Genomic DNA, 19304 nt, shown 5'->3' with positions numbered 1-19304 from the left:
TTCCTTGATGCACCGCGAACTCACTAAATCCTTCTCATTACCACAGTGCATACCTAGAAACAACTGAGTACGAGTCTGTGTCCTCAGGCTTAGTCATAGCCTGAGTGGACGGCATTTGTGGGGAAAAAGAGAACTAGGCGCGCGAGGAAAGAGGGAACGAACCCCTCCCGTTTTACTTCCGTTGCCTTGCTCCTCGCGCGACGATCATGTTCTCGCACTCTTTAAAAGGGCTACGTCACACTATTTGGTTATCTTTTCAAAACACTGGAACTTGTCTTCACATCAATTGAATTCTAAAAATAATGATCCAGTTTTGGTATTTAAGACTTTATTAATGATATATCTACAAATATCACCCAAAAAATTATTATGCTTGGTGCTCCCTGGTAAATTTTGTGTGATATTTTCTTCATGATGTCTTCTTCATAACTCTACCGGAGCATTTTGTGTCTGGGTCAAGGTACTAAGTAATGACTTCAGCACAGTATTGACCTAAACCAGCAATTAATGTCCTCCTGACATAGCTCCTTTAATTCTCTTTTTCCTCTTTAAACGCCTGTCTTGCAAGCTACTTGAGTGGGAGCACAGAAAACAACGAAAAAGATGGGCAACGACGAATGCAAATACCGTAATATAGCGCTCTTTCTATGATTATGAATACAATTTATCATTTCATGCAGGAATCACAGAACTTATAGCGTGCTCCAAAGGTACACTAATCTTATCTGGGGATGAAACTCTGAGAAAAGCCGCGGTGACGTCGTCACTAACTGAATACTATTGGAAAGTGAGATACTCTGAGAACGACTTCTGGACAGACGTGATTTACTGCACAAGCCTCTCGGTCTGTACGATGATAAAACCAGTATTATCAGATGGGACAAAAGTGGAAGTTAGTGATAATGGAACTCTAATAACTTTGGAACACAGAGCTAGGGGTTACGCCAGTGGCCACACCCAGTTCTTATTTCGAGTTGATCTGAAGAACGACGTGAGAGTTCACATCTTTAAAGTCAGCTTTACAGCCATCTGTGAGTTTTGTTGATTTTTTGTTATAGCATTAGTGAACGAACGTAACAGGACGGCAGAAAGACGGAGGACGGCAAAGCGTTTGTGTGTGACAAGACTATTAGTTGAGAGTTTTGTAGTGATCCTCAATAACAATGATCCTCTCTATGGGTAACTCTCTATCGTTTTCGTCGCGCGTTTCTCATCAAATCGTATAGAACGAAATCGTCGCATATTTCGTCGCAACGCTCCTGGCGAGCTCCAACAACCACGACGACGACGAAGGAAACGAAAAAATAACAAAAAGCAACAGCTTTATTAAAACAAAAATTCTAAATGCAGTACACTCTTTGGCAGATTTCTTTGCCGTCATCGCATGACTAACGCAGAACTTGATTGGAATTTGTAATGCGATCGTCGCTTTTATCCCTAAAATCGTCATTTCGTCATTAGCGATCGTCGCGACTTTCCTTTCGTCGGAAATACCAACAGAGATTCTCAACAATACTGTGTTCTGGTCTTTTAACGAAAGATCTGTTCAGAGGAAGGCGAAGCTGGGCAGAAATTTTTTTCAAACATCATTATTGCCACGCTTGTCACACAAGGTTTGCCGTCATCTTTCCTCTGTCGTCCTTTTTTTACACCACTAAGTGAGATGTATAATATCCCCTCTCCGGCTTTCCAAACGGAGTTCCCTCCCCCCGGGAAGTGCTTAACCTTTTTTAGTTTTCCACCCGCCACTCTTAGGCCCTGTCCCCACTACCGATCGATCTATTCGTGTCCACACTACCGTTTTGATGCGTTTTCGACTGTCCATACTAAAACGTTCGAAAGCGATAGAATTGCACGTTGTGACGTAAGTTGGACTCTATGCGCTTGCTACAAACACACGCACCTACGATGATTTCGGTCATCGTTTTGATTCGGTATGTTTTAGACAGTCCACACTAATACGACATGTATGCGTTTTCGTTTCGACCCACTTTCAAGAGCGTTTTCAAATCGACGCGTTTTCGATGTAAACGTTCGGTGTATTAGTGTGGACGGAAGGCCTAAACGCATCGAAACGTATGCGTTTCAAAGGAAAACGCATTAGTGTAGATGGGGCTTTACGCTCATTTTTCACGCCTAAAGTAAAACACTTTCATAAGTTTGATCACCAGTTCTAGCAGCACTGTTGGGTAAGAAACTGGACGTAAAATGCTACGTTTGTTGATGGTTCTTCGTCCTCCAATAAGTGTGATGTCTTTCTCTGTGCTTGCAGGCATTCGTAAGCGGGTAGCAGAAAAAGCTAACTTGACCAAAGTCTTATTCGACAGGCTGCTCGCGTGGGATAAAGTAGAAGACATGTACTTTTCTGACGCAAGTGGAACTAATACATTTGCGTACTGCAATTCTAAAAGTTGTGAACGGCTTACAGAGAGCAACAACCGCAATGATCCCTGGACAAACCGTTTTCATGTGACAGGTGGGGCGTTGGAGTTTCTTGTTCAAAAAGAAGATGATGGCCGTGAGATAATAGTTAAAATACACAAGAGAAACACAGTACATGTTGAAAGAATATGGATTTTTGTCGATACTTCATCAGGTAATAATATTGACATCATGATATAACGTTCTGAAATTTTAACTGTTATATTATTAAGTGTTCTTAATAAGAGTGTTTGGTGATCATGTTGAAGGAATTTTCGTGATCGACTATCGTGGTGGCGTGTAATCCACATGGCGGGCAGTTTCGTTAGAGCGAGTTGAAGGTCCGCATAGGCCACATGATACCTCCAACCTCCCGTAGAGCTACCGGTAGAAGATCTGACTACGTGCCTTGTCGCTTACGGGAGGGTAGAGCTAAAAAAAAAAAAAAAAAAAAAAAAAACAATTCACCGCAAAAAGACAAACGTGTACGCAGTCAGAGAGGTGGTCTGTGGTAAGAGAAGTCTCAACTATAACCGTTTCATCGCTAGAGACCTTAACGTCGTAAAGGACCGTAAGGTTGTCTGAACGCATGTTTAAACGCCTGAGACGTTAAAGTCGTCGCCTGGTGTAAAAATATGACGCATAAAAGTAGACAGCAACGTTGAAAGAAAGGGACTAAACACTGACTCTTCCAATGCAACGTTTCTGGACGATTTGTTCGTAAATGCGTCGCAGTGTTTGGCGTCCCGCGTGTTTATACAAGACGCACTTAACGTTTGACATGTCGTCTATTAAGTGCGTCCGAACGACGCTCTTAACAGAACACGTTTAAGGCGTCAGATGTTAAATGCGTTTGTCTCATTTATCATCTTTACATTTAACGTTCAAGCCGCCTTAAAAGACTTAAACCTCTCAGACCACTTCAACGTCTCTTCTAGCTGAGCTTAAAACAGCCATATTAATTTCTCCGGTTATAGCTTGGGCTAAACGTGGCTAATGCGCGTCGGGCGGTAGCTCACAAGAGCCAGGTGTGGCACATGGGGGCACCAACATGGAGACGGGACCCAGTTAAAAACTAATGCCAGAAAAGTAAAAGGGAGATCTAGACTGAGTGGGAACTTTCATTTTTTTTTTTTCACTTTTCACATTTCAACCTTGTCTCGCGCCCCATGCTCCCTTACCTCAAGAAATGAAGGCGGCCGCTTAGGTGGCTCCCAGTCGGCCTTTGGGATGAAGACTCGTGAGCTGAAGAGAGCGGTATCGGTTACTCGATAAACGTTAAAAATAGTTTAATTAACTAATTCTAGTTATACTTTTATTTTCAGGAATATCACCTTCAGTTCTGAGCCATACCCTTCATGCTGCTTCAGATCGACCAAGTGTCACAACATCTAGAATTGTCTCAACACCCACCATTTTCTTTCCATCAAACTCTGTCGTGTCGCCAGCCAGTTGTCTCCTACTATTAAGTACCGTTTCGCAATTCATCGGTGTCTCAGTTACATCAGTTCCAAACGCGATAAGAACGTCATCTTCACCTTCTCTTCTAGAACGGTATGCGCCAGCATTGCCAAATTGTGTGTCACATGCCTATGAACAACTTTGGACTATGGTTACTATTACTGCTTGCTTTTTTGTCTGTCTGAGATGACGGAAACATTCAGACACAGGAAAGCCGAGGATTATACAGCTGATTATAACCTCGTTGTTTTCTTCAAGCCAAATGGAAATCTGCTGCGGATAACAAGGCCAGTAGTCTCAAACGGCAACTAACGGTGTGAAACGGCAACCGCCTGGCTGAAACAGTTTGTCAACTCTTCCCTAACGGATAAGTTATAGTTCAGTTGGCTCTTGCCGCTCTCCATTCTCTCTCTAAAACAGCCATCTATCTGGTCCCCAACTGTCTCCTTTCCAGGGAGATCATAGTTAGATGTCTGTAAGAGTGTGGTAAAAGAAATCCGCTATAAGCCGTAACTGTTTACACATGTTTACAGAAAAAATAATTGATAAACAGAAACTCAACCCCATCTTTTTAAAAAATGATTATTATACCGTAAATGCTCGAATTAGCAATCGGGGCCCTTATTTACTACCTTTCAGAGTGAACAACTCACTGTAGCCACTGATTTATGATGTTAAACGAGGTGCTTTTTGAAAGGAGGCGCTTATTTTCGGTGGGCTCAAGATAGTTCGACCCCAAGATGATGCTTTGAACAAACGCAACTCAGTACAACATGAAACTCGAAAAAAAGAACGCATCTTTCAGAATAAACCAAATTTGTACGGCGTGTACAGTCCATGGTAAAAATTCTTCGTAACTTTGAACGTTTTGTTGTAACTAAGTTCTGTCACTATCCTGACTATTCTAGAGCACTCTTGTCAGACGAGCCGCGTGATCATATTATGCTATATGATTGATGAACGTGCTGTACCGTATATTCAAAAAAGGGGGATGAACGGGGGAGGTAAATGTGAAATAAATGTATCAGACGTTCTTTTTTCTCCTTTCCCCGAAAAAAAAACCCCGCTTGATTGCAGGTTATGTCAGTGTCAACCCAATTGGCCAACCCAAACGTACGCGTTACCCTTATAACATGAAATTTTCGCGACACAATAATTTCGCGAATTTCGCGATACCGAAAAAATTGCGAAATGAAAGTGACCGTTGAAATTTAGTCCTGCTGTTGCTTTTTTCTTAATTTTGACGATATTGTTTCTTTAATAAAGTCCTTTTGTTTAATTTAAGGACATGTTAAACAAGCATTGCCAATGAAATGTAAATTGTGGTGCTCAAAAACGCGAAGTTAGAGTGATTCAAAATATAAAAATCATTTCTCAAAATCGCGAAATTCAAGGGTCACGAATTATGCGCACATCAGAATCGCGAACTTAACATGTCGCGAAAATTTCATGTAATAAGGTAGTTTTTGTGACCAGTAAAATAACGAGTTTTGACTGAAAGTCTTTCTGGGATAGGGAAACCACCTCCACTCTACGTAGCGTCTTATTTCCGGAGGGTGATGTAACCCCAGTGCAACAACTTTATCATTTAAGACTTACCCGGTATGTTCAATCGTCGCTACAAATGAAGCAGTGTTTAAGCTTGATGCATCATTTTTGAAGACAAGGGCAAATGGGAAAGGGGAAGACTTTAACAGTTTTATTATACTGGATCTGGTTTTCCTTTGGCTTCGTTGTGCATGGTAAGTAATACCACCGTTTTTTTTCCAAAGCGGTTGACACCGTATCGCTTTTCCATAAATCATCAGCTCTAGTAACTCAGAGCATATAGGTGAGACGTCGGTCATAATTAAGTACAAATGAATACAAACAGCACTGAGGTCCAGATAGGAAGACAACTTATCATCACTAACACATGATGGTAACATTTAAATGCTCAGTAATTTTGTCTGTCAACAAAGTATTTAAATAATCAGTTACGGGATTAAATATTCCGTTATAATGATGTATGTACTGTTAATATAGTATTCAGAAACTACCAATTGAAGTTGATACCTTCGTTTCAAGTTAGTGGCTGTCCATTTCAAGAAATATCGCTTTGTACACTTAGCTCGACTTTGATTTTCCGTGATACGTGATGAAAACAAACAAGATCGGTTTTGTACACAGAGAGGCTGACAGGGAAAATTCTCATGTATTGTCAAACTCATAAATCAATTAGCCGCCCTTTCAGTTTCGTGTAGGGGTCAGTCGAACAAAAGCATACGCAGAGACTATTGAGAAAGTGCATAGTTGAGTCATGCGAATTTTTCGCAAAAGAGGGTCCTTATCACTTGGCACGCCAATCTACTGTGAGCTAGAATTTTCGCGTGATCGAGAAGATGCATTCGTGCTTGGGATCTTGTACACGTGGTGAAATAATCGTATTGAACAGTCACGCGATCGTTCGCTTGAAAGAAAAACAATGTAGAGAATGACCTGACAATAATGTGTTTTGACGGAGTGGACTAAACAAATTGTACATGGTAACGAATTGAAGAAGTCGCCCTTTTCGGGTGATGCTTTGGTATCTGCGAACTAGGATCGGGACGCATCTCATTTGTTCACATCGAGTTCGATATCAGGCTGATTGCCTGCTTGAGCGGTTCGCAGATTATACAATTCATAATTCATTCCTAGAATTAATGACGCTAAAATCTTGTGTTAAGTGTTCATTAAAACTTTTGTAACATTGGAGCATCTGACATCTTTTGTTTAAGCCGGATGGACCATGAATTTATGACTGCAACACTGAAGAGTCACGGACGTTTTATAATAACATTTTAGACATTTTCCTGCACATTTCCTCGAACTGAATAACTGGACCCAGCTGAACAGCGTGTTGCCGCCAAACATGCAACTTCATAAGCCGGTTTTTGAAGAAACGTCGAGTTGCAAGGTGAATAGCCACTATTTACGCTAAACTGAGCAGCGTAAAGAAACAGAAGGCATCTACTTCCTATGTCGTAAGCGTGTTTTAAAATTGTACGTAATATTAATTGTCCGGATCAGTTACGTAGACTATACTTTTAGATCTCGTATGCATGATAAAAATTATCGTACTTGCTTTTTTAAGTGTCACAGCGACTACAAAAAATTGAAGCATGTGCTTTTTCTGGTAAGTTATACACGATTAAATCTGTGGCCTTAACATAAAGTTACGCTTCTATTTCAGGAGTCACGACTACAAATCGCCTGGCGTGCTCCAACGGTAAACTTACCTTATCCGGAGGTAAAGCTCTGAGAAATGCCGAGGTGACCTTAACAATAATTGATTACTCTTGGAAAGTGCGATTCTCTCAGAACAACGACTGGACAGTCGTGAATCACTGCACAAGCTCCGCGTTCTGTACAACTAAGACATCAGTATTACCAGATGGAACAAAAGTGCAAGTTAGTGCTAATGGAGCTTTAATAACCTTGGAACATAGAGCTGGGAGTAACGCCAATGACCACGCCGAGTTCCTCTTTGAAGTTAATCTGGTCAAGAACAGTCAGCCAAGTGTCGAGCATCACATCTTTGAAGTAGAATTTACTGTCATCTGTGAGTGTACATGTCTTTTATTATGAATTTATTAACTGAAGCTAGACAACTTCGAGAGCTCAGATGGGCCACTGAAATCTATAATTTCTTTTCACCCTCTGAAAATCAAACCTTTTCACATGCATTTGGCACATAAACATATTGCATGATTAAAACAAAATCGCCCACTACATTCCCTGAATGAGGTGCAAACTGTGTTTTAAGATAGTTAAGACATTGTCCTCCGGGTGTTTTCACACTGTTTGGAACAGTCAATTGCTTCAAAAAAGGGAATTTTTAAGAGACCCAGTGATAAGAGTTAATCATATAATTTATCTGAATTTTATTTTCTCTTTCTCTCTGTATGTAGGCATTGAAACGCGGATTGGAGGAAAAGCTAACTTGACCAAGTTTTTACGGGACAAGCTACCATGGAATCAAGTGATTGATCTGAAATTCACCGACGCAAATTCTAATAAAATTGCATACTGCAATACTAAACAGTGTACGACAACGGTAAACAAGAATGGGAATGATCCCTCCTTAAACTGGACAAACCGTTTTGATGAGACGGATGGAGCGTTGGTACTGACTGATATTCAAAAAGCTGACAATTGTCGAGAGATTAGGGTTGTGGCTCATAGTGGGTCGGGTGTCGGGAAAGTTCATCCAGAAAAGATATGGATTCTAGTAAATACATTTTCAGGTAATCATACTTTCGACATGTATCGGGTTTGAGTTTGACGAGCCATAGGCCACTTAAATTGATGATTTTGGTGGAGGAGCTGCAAAGCCGTGCGGAGCTTTGAATGGCGGCTCGCGAAGCTCTCACTCGCGCAAAAAAAAAAACAACAAACAACAACGATTACGTCAGCTGTTTAGCATTAGGTAACATCGGCTGAAACCATTGTTTCTTTCAGCGCGGAAAATTAAATGAAGAACAACTTAAGTCCAACTTAAAAGTGTAATATAAAATAAGATAGATAAACACACCTGGAATGCTCTGAAGCCGGGTCGTTAGCTTCATAACGTACATCTATATCCACTACACCATCGAGGAATGGCTGCCAAATCCAGTAATTTTTAAAACATGCATGTACCCGTACCTATCACAGTTTTTGAAAGCTAGAGGTTTTCAGTTCAATGCTTAACCCTAATCACTGCAGATCAGTGCTTAACTCTTAAGTATGTTCCCTCCTTAATTGTCGCTCTGAAGTTTTTTCAGCTATTCCACAAGGTTATTGGGGTCTCTGTTTCAGTCGCGTTAGGCTAAGACAAAAATGCGTTGAGTAAACCTCATAAGGTGTCCACGCTGGCTTCACCCGATGTTATCTAATGCTAAGACGTCAGTTACGCAGGCTACCAAAGTCTGTTGTGTCGAATTGCATTATGGGACTATATTGGGGGACGAATTTTGACCCAGCAGAAGATAGAGTACAGTACGTAAGTTAAATTGGACAGAGAATAGAAAGAGTTTTACAAGACCGCGCCTGATAAAAATCGAATGTGCTGGTCTGTTCATTTGCTTATAAATTTGAAGAACTAGGGGAAACATTGCTTTATACACTATATTAGTCAACAGAACGTTGAGCAATTTTAAGGTTTCAAATATAGAACTCGTTACGTCCAGGGTACAGAATTCCAATTTTTTTAATTAAAAAATCTAATTAGCCAACCACCCATGTGACTACATCTGCAATGTTTAAGTTTCAGCTTTATAATTTATTTCAGGAATGACATCACACGCTAGTGAAATTCATACTGCGACAGATCAGCCCAGTGCCTCAACATCCAAAACTGTCTGGCCATCTAGTACTGTCTCAAAGTCAAATGGAGTCTCGCTATTCAGTAGTGTGCAATCAGCAACCAGTGTCTCGCCGTCAAATGTGACTTCTGCAGAACGTACTGGGTACCCCACAACAAGCTGCGTTACAACTGTTTCTACAAGAGTTTGGATTGTGGTTATTTCTGTCCTTATCACATGCATCGTTGTATTTGTTTGAGATTACGGAAGCAAACAATTCATCAACAGGCTTATTTACTGCTAGCGGAGGCCTCTTTTCCCTGGTATTCGGCGGGTAAGAGGGAAAGAATATTACCCTGAGACCCGCTGAATAGCAGAGAAAAGAGGCCTCTGGCTCTAACGGCTGAATTTTCGACTTCGCAATGAAGCACAGACGCCCTTTGTAAGGGAGTCTAAGACAGTCCTAGATTCTGGATTTCAAGCCGGGGATTCCGGATTCCAAGTACTGGACTCCAGTTTTTGTCACTGGAACTTGGATTGTGGATTCCAATCGTTAGTGGGATTACGGATTCCTTAAGCTGTATTCTAGATTCCAAAGTCCAGGATGTCGGATTCTTGTAAAGCAGGTGTAATTATTGAGAGTATTTAGGATTTCTTGGATTTTCATATTTATGACGTTGTTGTAAATAATTAAAGTTTTATACAAAGCATGATACTGGGCGTGATGATTTACTTTTCACTCTTGAAAATAGAACCTGATCTTGTTGTCGCTTTGAAAATATTTAGATCTATTTATGATTAGCCTGCGTGGCAGGCGTTTGAAAGGGAAGGGAAAGGGAACTTTGGGGAAAGGGAGTTTTAGTCGTGAGAGAAACGCGAGGGGCGTGCGAGGAAGGAGGGAGGGAGGGTCTCGCGCTCTAATTCCCTTCCCCTTCCCTTTCGAACGCCTGCCACGCAGGCTAATTTATGATAAGCGACGAGATACTACCTTGTTTCAGTTGTTTTTGATGGTGAGGATCGAGCAGGCGCGGCTCCGCCCGGCAATACGAGTGTGCGCAACTACATATTCCAAACTGTAGCTTCATCAAAAATCAAAGAAGAAAAGGTGCCTTTATTTTCCATACATTCACATACTCAATCTAACAAGGCAGGAGATCAAGCAAACTCTGTGGAGCTTTTAGTCGATCTTCGCTTTATTCTAAATAGATGTAAAGAATACTAAAGCTGACTTTCCGGGTTTACGAACTGAAAAATACAAACAAAAACACAGACAGCGGTCATAAACATTGTAAGAAGTCTAAGAATCTAAGTGGCCTATATAGTCAGGTCTCTTAGTGCAAAATATAGGCCGGATCGTTACAGACGTGACAAAAGTGTCAAATTTGGCACAGAGCTTCCTTAGCACCTACTGATTAATACTGGAGGGGGTGCCCGTTACAAATGGTCCTAATTACAGATAAAAGCGGGGGTTAACTTTCACCTAAAATAGCAGATTGGGGTCCCTGTGGTGAGTATTCTTCTCGTTTGATTTGTTTCAAATTTTTAAGTTTTTAATTTGGTAAGGCTTAGTTGTTGTTGCACTATTCAAAATTGTTTTACATGTACATAATACTGACTAGTGCCCAGTCTCAACACGGTAAGTGTGGCCATATTCACTGTGCGGTCTGTGCGGCTATCAGTGTCACTGCTAAGACTTGCCAGTGATAATATCATTACATATCAATTTAAACAGATCACAAAGCCAGCTTTCAAAGATGTCATACAATAACATAAAACCCAAATGTATCACATCCTAAACGATAGAATCGTTAAATTTTGACATGCCACATGAACGACCTCATGAACCGTAACTGACAACGCACCCACTTTGTAATTGTGCAGCTAAGATTAGATTATAATTTGCTTCGTTGGTAACCCTGTCCTTGAGATAATGGTTAAAACATGTCAGCCTCGTCCTCAGGGGAAAAAGGAGGAGCAATGGTGGCACAGTTGGTTAGTGCGCAGCCTTCGGTGAGCGAGGTCCCGAGGTTCGATTGCCGGCGTCAACACATCCTTTGTTCAACTTCTCTTCTTTCTGTGTAGCTTTTACTAGCTTTAAATACCCTTAAAACGGAGAATTAATGGAGAGAGGAGGGTAAAAGAAGCGCACCGTCGACCTCAAGTTTATCAGTTATTATTACTGTCACAAGTTATTGACGTAAAATATGGTCGCTTTACCTTTTTCTACCTTTTTATAAAGCCCTGGGGTCGAGGTTGTAAAACATGCCTCTCCTGGAATTTTTAACACTCTTAATTATTTTTTTACACATTTGCATTTACAAAGAAGTGTATGAGGTCCCTGCATGCCTAGACACCTTTTTAGGAGCTGATTCACTTCAGAGTCCTTGTACCAGAGTGTTAATGGTAGGTCTATACTATCTTTCAAAAAAAGGGATGGTCGTCGCGTGCGTTACAATTTACAAACAAACTAACTTCAGAAGAGCTGAAATTTACGGGAGCAAGGCCTCTTTTAGCCAACCAATGATGCATCATTTATGAAAATGAATGTAATTTGTTTGATGCAATTAGGCGAATACCCCGTGGTTACGAAATCTTACGATCATGAATTCCTCAGGAGCAATTTAGTTACCAACTTTTCACAAAATAACGCTATGGAAAATTACAGAAAATACCAAAAAAAGCAAGGGTTAACAATAATTAAGGCCTGGTCCCTTATAATAATGGAGTGGTCATGGTAAAGAACCTCATCAGCCCTAACTTTGACCACTCAAACAGATTTCTGACAGATTACATACCACAAAACTTTGTATTCACTTATGCCTATGTTACCACACCAGGTGCCTAGAAATCGGTTCCTGGTCACACCTTGTTTTTATTGCTGAACATCATTCTAAAGAGTTTTACGAAATATTTTGTTAGTAGGGGTGTTTTGAACATGATGGTGACAAAAACGAACACAAACAAAAAGTGACAAAACGAGACGCATGAAACAACCGCAATCTAATATTCGTGTTACACCGATATAACGGCTCCTTTGGCTGCTATGCTGACCATCTTGAAGACGGAAGTAGTATCAAAGTTAGTCCCGGGTTAGGTATACCGTTTATTACCAGTTTCACGGTTCCTGAGACTTAAAGCCTGTTAACATAAAGGTGGGGGACCCCAGGTAGGTGAGGTGACCTGCTTAGGTGAGGTAAAAAATAACCCTCCTTTACATGCAATCTTACAACCCCACCATCCTGGGGTGCAGTTTCTCAAGATTATTGAATGGTCGCTAAGCACGTAAACAAGAAAAATGCTGGCAAACCACGTCTACGCTCACTTGCTGCTCTTGCTGCAACCTTCAGTGTTGTGGCTTTCTATTGTTCTACTGTTATAATTATGTGAAGCCACCCGGCGCCAAAGTGAATTTTGCGTGAATTTGATGTATCAAGAATCCGGCCCCGACTAGCCTGGGTTACCTCACCTTGAAACGTTGACATAACAAAATATGACCTCAGCTGAGAGGGTTACCTCGTGTGGCAGACCGGGCTACCCACCTTGAAGGGTCACTCCACCTATCATGTAAACGTGATCAAATTAAAATGAGAGATTATATGGGCAGGCGGGTTACCCTATCTAAGTGGGTTACCATGCCTACCTGGGGTCCCCCTCCTCCATGTAAACAGGCCCTAAAAGTTAGCTCGGCCCCATTTCTACAGTTAAGCAGTTAATCTTGTACCACTTGAGTCTCACTTTTACGACTTGATAAGCTGTTATTATTTTTGGACATGGGTGCTTCAATGCCAAATGTAGAGGCTTCATGATAAAGTGTGCTGTTTTTTGAAGCTTGGGCTAACTTGTTTCTTTTTTTCGTTTATGAGACCAGATTCTTTGTTGTTTGTTTTTGCTTTGTAAAGCTTAGACAACTGCGGGAATTGTACGGTAAATGATATGACTTGTGCCACGGTGCTTGCTTCTCTGTCAAAACATGCACGTGTGTCCAGCACATAAAGAGAGACTGAAAGGTATCCAGGCCTATGTTAAAAAATTAACTACCTCCTTAGGAAAGAACTATTCTGGGTTCTGTCATTTCGTTATTTGCTCTTCATGAACAGCTGTCATAAATCCCTGATAATATGTGATACAACAGACCCTTTGACAATTTCTTTTTTCTGAAATTTTGCGTGTGAATTGCTATTCCATACGCTTTCTTTAGCTTAAAGTGACATGTAATGACAAGTAATACTTGATAAATAAGGCTTAAGCCACACAATAAGGCCTCCTCTAATTGAAGTATATTAGAAAAGGATAAGAGAAGCCCAAAAGCTGAGTACTTGCAAGTTAGAAGCAAAGACAAGGCCATCTTAGGAATGACTTATGAAAATGCGGGCGGACTGTGGACTTGCTTTAAGGGCACAGTAATAATCAACTTAATTATACAATCAATAAGCTAATAATGGATGGGAATGCCAGATGTTCGAGTGAAATTGTTGTTTACAATATGAGAAGAGCATTCTGAGTAATTTAAGGTATTAAATAACAATTTTCAATCAAAACACCACAGGGACGCCAGCAGGTGAAATTTACAATAATTAAATCCTGTTTAGCACGCTTCAGTCGCATATTTGCATTGGGCACCCCCTCTAATATTCATGGTACTACAATAAGCTATCGCTGTGCAAAGTTTGGTGCTTTTGTCAACTCTGTAACGATCCTGACCTTAAGAGACCTGACTAATAACTGTGTTCTCTATAGTGGCTCAGAGCACCGTCCTGAGGCCACTGATTTTGGTTGTTTAGTTCGAAAGTCTTTTTTTCTTTGGTATTGACTTGACAGTTAAGTTATTCGCAGATTGCAGTTTCTTATACAGAAAAAATTGCAGACCCAGCCGACTATTATAAACTGCACTGGATGTATTTGTTGTTGTTCAATTTTATCCTTGGTTTAAATTTTATTTCCCTTTGTTTTGGGGTATGGTAACGTATGATAATGTCTTTAAAACAAAGGAAAATAAACTTTAAACCAAAGAAAAAGATTGAACCACAACATATCTATTAAGACTGGAAGACTGTGCAAAGTTGCAACGCAATTGAGATTCGAACTGACTAAAAGGGATGATGATGCGTGTACCTAATCCTTGCATGGACTGACTACGCTTTCAAACTCATTAATGATTAACAAATTTACAGTACCCGCTCGCCAACTAAAAGGTTATCTATGTTTTTTCGGTATCTATCCCGCTAGACAGACTGCCAGTGCTCGGGTGTTTTCCATATTTTATTAGCAAGATATTGCGATTATTGTTAAAAGAGGTCTCCTGAAAATTCCGGTGTAAATACAAAACGCTTCACCGAAATTTCCCCTTAGATATCGGAACAAATAAATAGTTTTTAGGGCAGCTCTAAATTAGCCAAACAGACTTAGAGAAAACCATTTGAGATAGACTGCGAGCAGTCTCTTTTTCTGCTTTTTCTTCGGATTCATGAGAGAAGTGAGTGCACGCGCGTGGCCATTTGCATGTCTCGCGTTTTGCTCAACGGACTACAAATATAACTAAAGTGAAACTTAAACTGAAACTGCACGAGCGAAAGGGAAATTTTGGCCCAGACGTCTTCCGCTTGGGAGAGGGAAATTACCTTCACCTTGATAAAGGTTGCGGGGCCGGGAAATTCCCGATGTTTTATAAAGTCAAGCTAAAAAACCCCTGAAAAGAATAGAATAGAACTGAATGCTTTAAAGTTTTATAGCGCTTTGGTGTTAACTTCTCAGCACAAATGGTACGTTTACGCTTAAAATGGAGAAGAGTTTGATTATTGTATTTTGCTGGATCGCACTTGGTTTTCAATACAATGTTTCACAAGGTAAGAACTACCGCTGAAGTGTGCTTACGAGCATATATCATCAGGTAGCCGTATTGGTGAAAGGTTGTAATTTAAAACGAATATAGACGTGGCGGTAACTTCTCTGATTGAAACTTAATACTAAATAGAAAAACAACCGATCATTAAGCAATAATACATTGCAATAACGATGCTCGATTTTTAGCTGGATTTCCTATTTAAAATAGCTCACGCACAGCGTTGTTCTTGGGTAACATTCGGTTATTTTGAACCAACTTCCATCGAACACAGTCTGATATGAAATGAAAACTCTCAACACCAGTGTATTTAGATTTAAAGTTGTTGATCACAAAAAAACGTAGTTTATAGGTCAATGAGGTATTTAAGTATAAATTAAGGGATAAAAATGTATTCCGTCAGTTCATTGTCATGACTTCATGAATCTTTGTTTGCATAGTACATAAGTGAGTGAAAACAAACATTCCTTAGTGCCCAAAAGGTCCCAAAATCTCCCGTGTCAAGGAAAAACAGTGCTAATGAACAATTATTAGTTTCATTTTGTGATCCCACGATCAAAATGCTGACAATGCAGCATTTTAAAATTTTGACCATTAGTTAATTGACTTTGAAAGTGACTAGAAGCACCTGTAGAAGTGCATAATTAAAGTAAGATTCCATCTTGTACACGATATGAAATCGTAAAGTTGCCTAAATTCAACGGTCACGCGATTGTTCACATCTACAATAATGTCGATACTATCAGCTCAGGCTATGAATAATGAAAAGGGGAAAACTGAGAAACAGCGGTGCGTTGAATTAGATGTCAGGGTTATGTTGTGGTTTTCAATTTCGCGATCCGGAATCAAAACCCGGAACATTTGCAGGGAATTTTCCGTTATTTGACGAGCGAAAAGACCGCAGGTATTGGGGACTTCGAAGACTTTTGCGCGCTTTCCAAGTACAGCGGGGAAGTGGACCGGTGTATTTTCCACCGAGGTGGACTGGGTACAAAAATAGTTGAATGAAAGTTGTCTTTAAACTCATTCTATGAAACAGTGTGTTAGTTCAAATTTTGATCTACAATTTTAAACTGCATTTACTCACATTTAACCCTCTTCTACTAGCATGTAGAAGTTCTCTTTTCCCTGAAATGTTTTACACAAAAACACCACAAATATTTATACCACTTGAAAATCATTGTATGTGGTGACGTGTTACCTGGCGAATAAAGTTTAAACTATTTACATTAGCCTGTGTCTTCTACCTTTTTCAACAAGAGCGGGGAATATGAGCGGGGTAATTAGCTTCAATTAGAAGAAAAAGCTGACCTCGGGGTGCAGGGAATTTTACAACTTTTCAGCAGTGAGCGCTTGTCGAATGACCCCGCCATATCCCGGCCGGGGGAGGGGACTGCGGGGGTTTCCATTGACAGTTGACATTGACAGGTGAATTATCATGCAGATTTATTTCAACGACAATATAAATCTTAAGGATTTCCATCAAGTTATGCTCATCTTTTTTGCTATTCAGGGTTCATGATTACAGAATGTCTAGCGTGCTCCAACGGTAAACTAACCTTATCGGGTGATGAAGCTTTGAGAGATGTCGGGGTGACTTCATCATCAACTGGGTACTATTGGAAAGTGAGATACTCTCAAAAAGACAAATGGACAGATGTGATTTACTGCACAAGTCTCCCGGTCTGTAAGACGATAAAACCAGTATTACCAGATGGAACAAAAGTGCGAGTTAGTGCTAATGGTACTTTAATAACTTTGGTACATAGAGCTGGGGGTAACGCCGGTGACCGCGCCCAGTTCTTATTTGAAGTTTGGCTAGAGACGTCACATCTTTAAAGTCAACTTTACAGCCATCTGTGAGTGTTGCTAGTTGTTGTAAGATAAATAAATAACTAAATAAAATAAATAAATAACGATCTAGAGGTAGCACTTCTACTAAGTGGTTCTTGGTCTACCTAATCCCTCGTGGTCTGATTGGAATTTGTGAATGTTGGTTTTTGAGGAAAGGGGAAAATCGGAGTACCCGTTGAAAAACCTCTCGGAGCAAAGGAGAGAACCAACAACAAACTCAACCCAGATATCGAGACTTGTTCAAGAACAGTAAGCCAAGTGTCGAGCATCACATCTTTCAAGTCAAATTTACTGTCATCCGTGAGTATCCATCAATATTTTTACTAGAATAGGTTAGGCAACCTCAAGAGCCCAGATGGGCTAATCAAAATCTTTAATTCCTTTTCGGTAGAAATCAAAACTTGTCACTCGAATATTCACACTGCACGTACATGAAAACGAAAGATGAAATTATCCACCAAACTTCTCGAACGAAGACTAAGTGTGTTTTAAGGACATTTTAAATTGGGCATTATCTTTCTGTTTCTCTCTGCATGTAGGCATTCATACGTGGATAGCAGGAAAAGCTAACTTGACCAAGTTTTTGTCGGACAAGCTGCCATGGGATCATGTGATTGACATGGAGTTCACAGACGCAAATGCCAATAAAATTGCGTACTGTAATACAAAACGATGTGAAATAACGGTGAACAAGAATGGGAATGATCCCTCCATAAACTGGACAAACCGTTTTGATGTGAAGGGTAGAGCGTTACTGCTGACTGACATTCAAAAAGCTGACAATGGCCGAGAGATAAGAGTTGAAGTTCAGAGTGGGTCAGCTTTGGGGAAAGTTCATTTTGAAAAAATATGGATTCTCGTCAATATATTCTCAGGTAATTATACTTTCGTCTTGCATCGGGTCTAAGTCAGGGGCACCCAACGATGGTCTCCTTTTACATTCATTGAAAACACTTTTTAGGCTACCCAGATTACCTTTAGATCTCTAGAAAGGCATTCTAGGCAGCGCTATAAAATTTTTATCTGTTCGGTTATCCTAGGGCATTTTGAGTCTGTTCGAAATTATTAGGGCTCCAGTATTGTTTTCCCGAAAATTTTAGATGCAATTTAACGTTTTAAGAAAGTGAGAATATTCCTAATTCCTCTCTCCATCGCATCTTTTAATTAGAAAATTTTAAGTTTCCTTTTTACTACGAAAAATTGCCTGGCCTGTGGAGTAAAATGTGAAAAATTAAACTTAAAAAATCGTAGGAAATTTATTACACAAGCTTCGAAAAGTTGTACATGAATGGAACAGTCATCTGGAAATTTTAAGCCGTCCCCAAGTAATAGAAAATTCTAGGCAATATTTGCTTCTCCCAACAGATATTTTACAGAAAACAGTAGTTAGGAGCCACTGTTGAGCTTGAAGAGCCATCGGTCATGTGCGGTTGCGCTGGAGACTGGGCCGATGTTGCGTTGAATTATGGGATTGTATTTTAAGGGCAATTTTGACCCAGCAAAAGACAGAGTACAGTACATAAGTTAAAATGGACAGAGAATAGAAAGTGTAAAACCAGACTGCGTTATTGAAATTGAATAGGATGATCTCCTCATTTGTTTATAATTTTGAAGAACTAGGGAAAGCATCGCTCTATACAATCGTGCAAGTCAAAAGAGAGGTCAAACAATTTTTATGGTTTCAAATTAAACAAAGCTTGTCACGTTTTTAGGTAGAGAATTCCAAATTGTTTTCAAATCAAAAACGCCAATTTTAATTTAGTGAATACATCTGCAATGTTTGAATTTCTTTTATAATTTATTTCAGGAATATCACACGCCGGTGAAAGTCATACTGCGACAGTTGCATCCAGTGTGTCAACAACCAACACTGTCTGGCAATCTAGTACTGTCCAACAATCAAATGGAGTCTTGCTATTCAGTAGTGTCCAACCAGTAACCAGTGTCTCGCCGTCAAATTTGACCTATTTTCTGGAACGTACTAGGTACCCCACAAAAAGCTCCGCCTTAACAACAGCTTCTAGAAAAGTTTGGATTGTGGTTACTTCTGTCATCACTTGCATCTTTGTATTTGTTTGAGATTACGGAAGCAAACAATTCATCAACAGGCTTATTCACTGCTACTAGAGGCCTCTTTTCCCTGGTATTCGGCGGGTGGGAGGGAAAGAATAATACCCTGAGACCCGCCGAATAGCAGAGAAAAGAGGCCTCTGGCTCTAACGGCTGAATTTTCGACTTCGCAATGAAGCACAGACGCCCTTTGTAAGGGAGTCTAAGACAGTCTTGGATTCTGGATTTCAAGCCTTGGATTCCATTCCAAGTACTGGAATTCAGTTTTTGTCACTGGAACTTGGATTGTGGAGTCCAGTCGTTACTGGGATTACAGATTCCTTAAGCTGCATTCCGGATTCTGCAAGCAGTAT

General features: G+C 40.2%; 2 protein-coding genes across 2 annotated transcripts; both read left to right on the top strand.

Moving 5' to 3' along the window:
- Window positions 1-686: 686 nt before the first annotated feature.
- LOC140935769 (uncharacterized) lies at window positions 687-4846 on the top strand. The gene is made up of 3 exons (XM_073385334.1): window positions 687-1031; window positions 2273-2596; window positions 3747-4846. The coding sequence occupies exons 1-3, from the start codon at window positions 854-856 to the stop codon at window positions 4070-4072; spliced, it is 828 nt and encodes a 275-aa protein (XP_073241435.1). The 5' UTR covers window positions 687-853; the 3' UTR covers window positions 4073-4846.
- Window positions 4832-9798, top strand: LOC140934726 (uncharacterized). Its single transcript, XM_073384302.1, has 4 exons — window positions 4832-4886; window positions 7097-7465; window positions 7815-8150; window positions 9176-9798. Exons 1-4 carry the CDS (start codon window positions 4832-4834, stop codon window positions 9445-9447), a joined length of 1032 nt encoding a protein of 343 aa, XP_073240403.1. The 3' UTR covers window positions 9448-9798.
- The last annotated feature ends 9506 nt before the right edge of the window (window positions 9799-19304 follow it).

The sequence above is a fragment of the Porites lutea genome, chromosome 4, assembly GCF_958299795.1.
Source record: "Porites lutea chromosome 4, jaPorLute2.1, whole genome shotgun sequence".
Taxonomy (NCBI): domain Eukaryota; kingdom Metazoa; phylum Cnidaria; class Anthozoa; order Scleractinia; family Poritidae; genus Porites; species Porites lutea.
The sequence above is the reverse complement of the archived record's forward strand: the minus strand, read 5'-3'. Positions and strand labels throughout refer to the sequence as shown.

Coding starts and splice junctions, on each gene's coding strand:
- LOC140935769 (XM_073385334.1), top strand. CDS start 854: ATGATAAAACCAGTATTATCAGATGGGACAAAAGTGGAAGTTAGTGAT. Junction 1,032..2,272: donor AGTCAGCTTTACAGCCATCT/GTGAGTTTTGTT, acceptor CTGTGCTTGCAG/GCATTCGTAAGCGGGTAGCA. Junction 2,597..3,746: donor TTTTGTCGATACTTCATCAG/GTAATAATATTG, acceptor TTTTATTTTCAG/GAATATCACCTTCAGTTCTG.
- LOC140934726 (XM_073384302.1), top strand. CDS start 4,832: ATGATTGATGAACGTGCTGTACCGTATATTCAAAAAAGGGGGATGAAC. Junction 4,887..7,096: donor AAGGGGGATGAACGGGGGAG/GTAAATGTGAAA, acceptor CTTCTATTTCAG/GAGTCACGACTACAAATCGC. Junction 8,151..9,175: donor TCTAGTAAATACATTTTCAG/GTAATCATACTT, acceptor AATTTATTTCAG/GAATGACATCACACGCTAGT.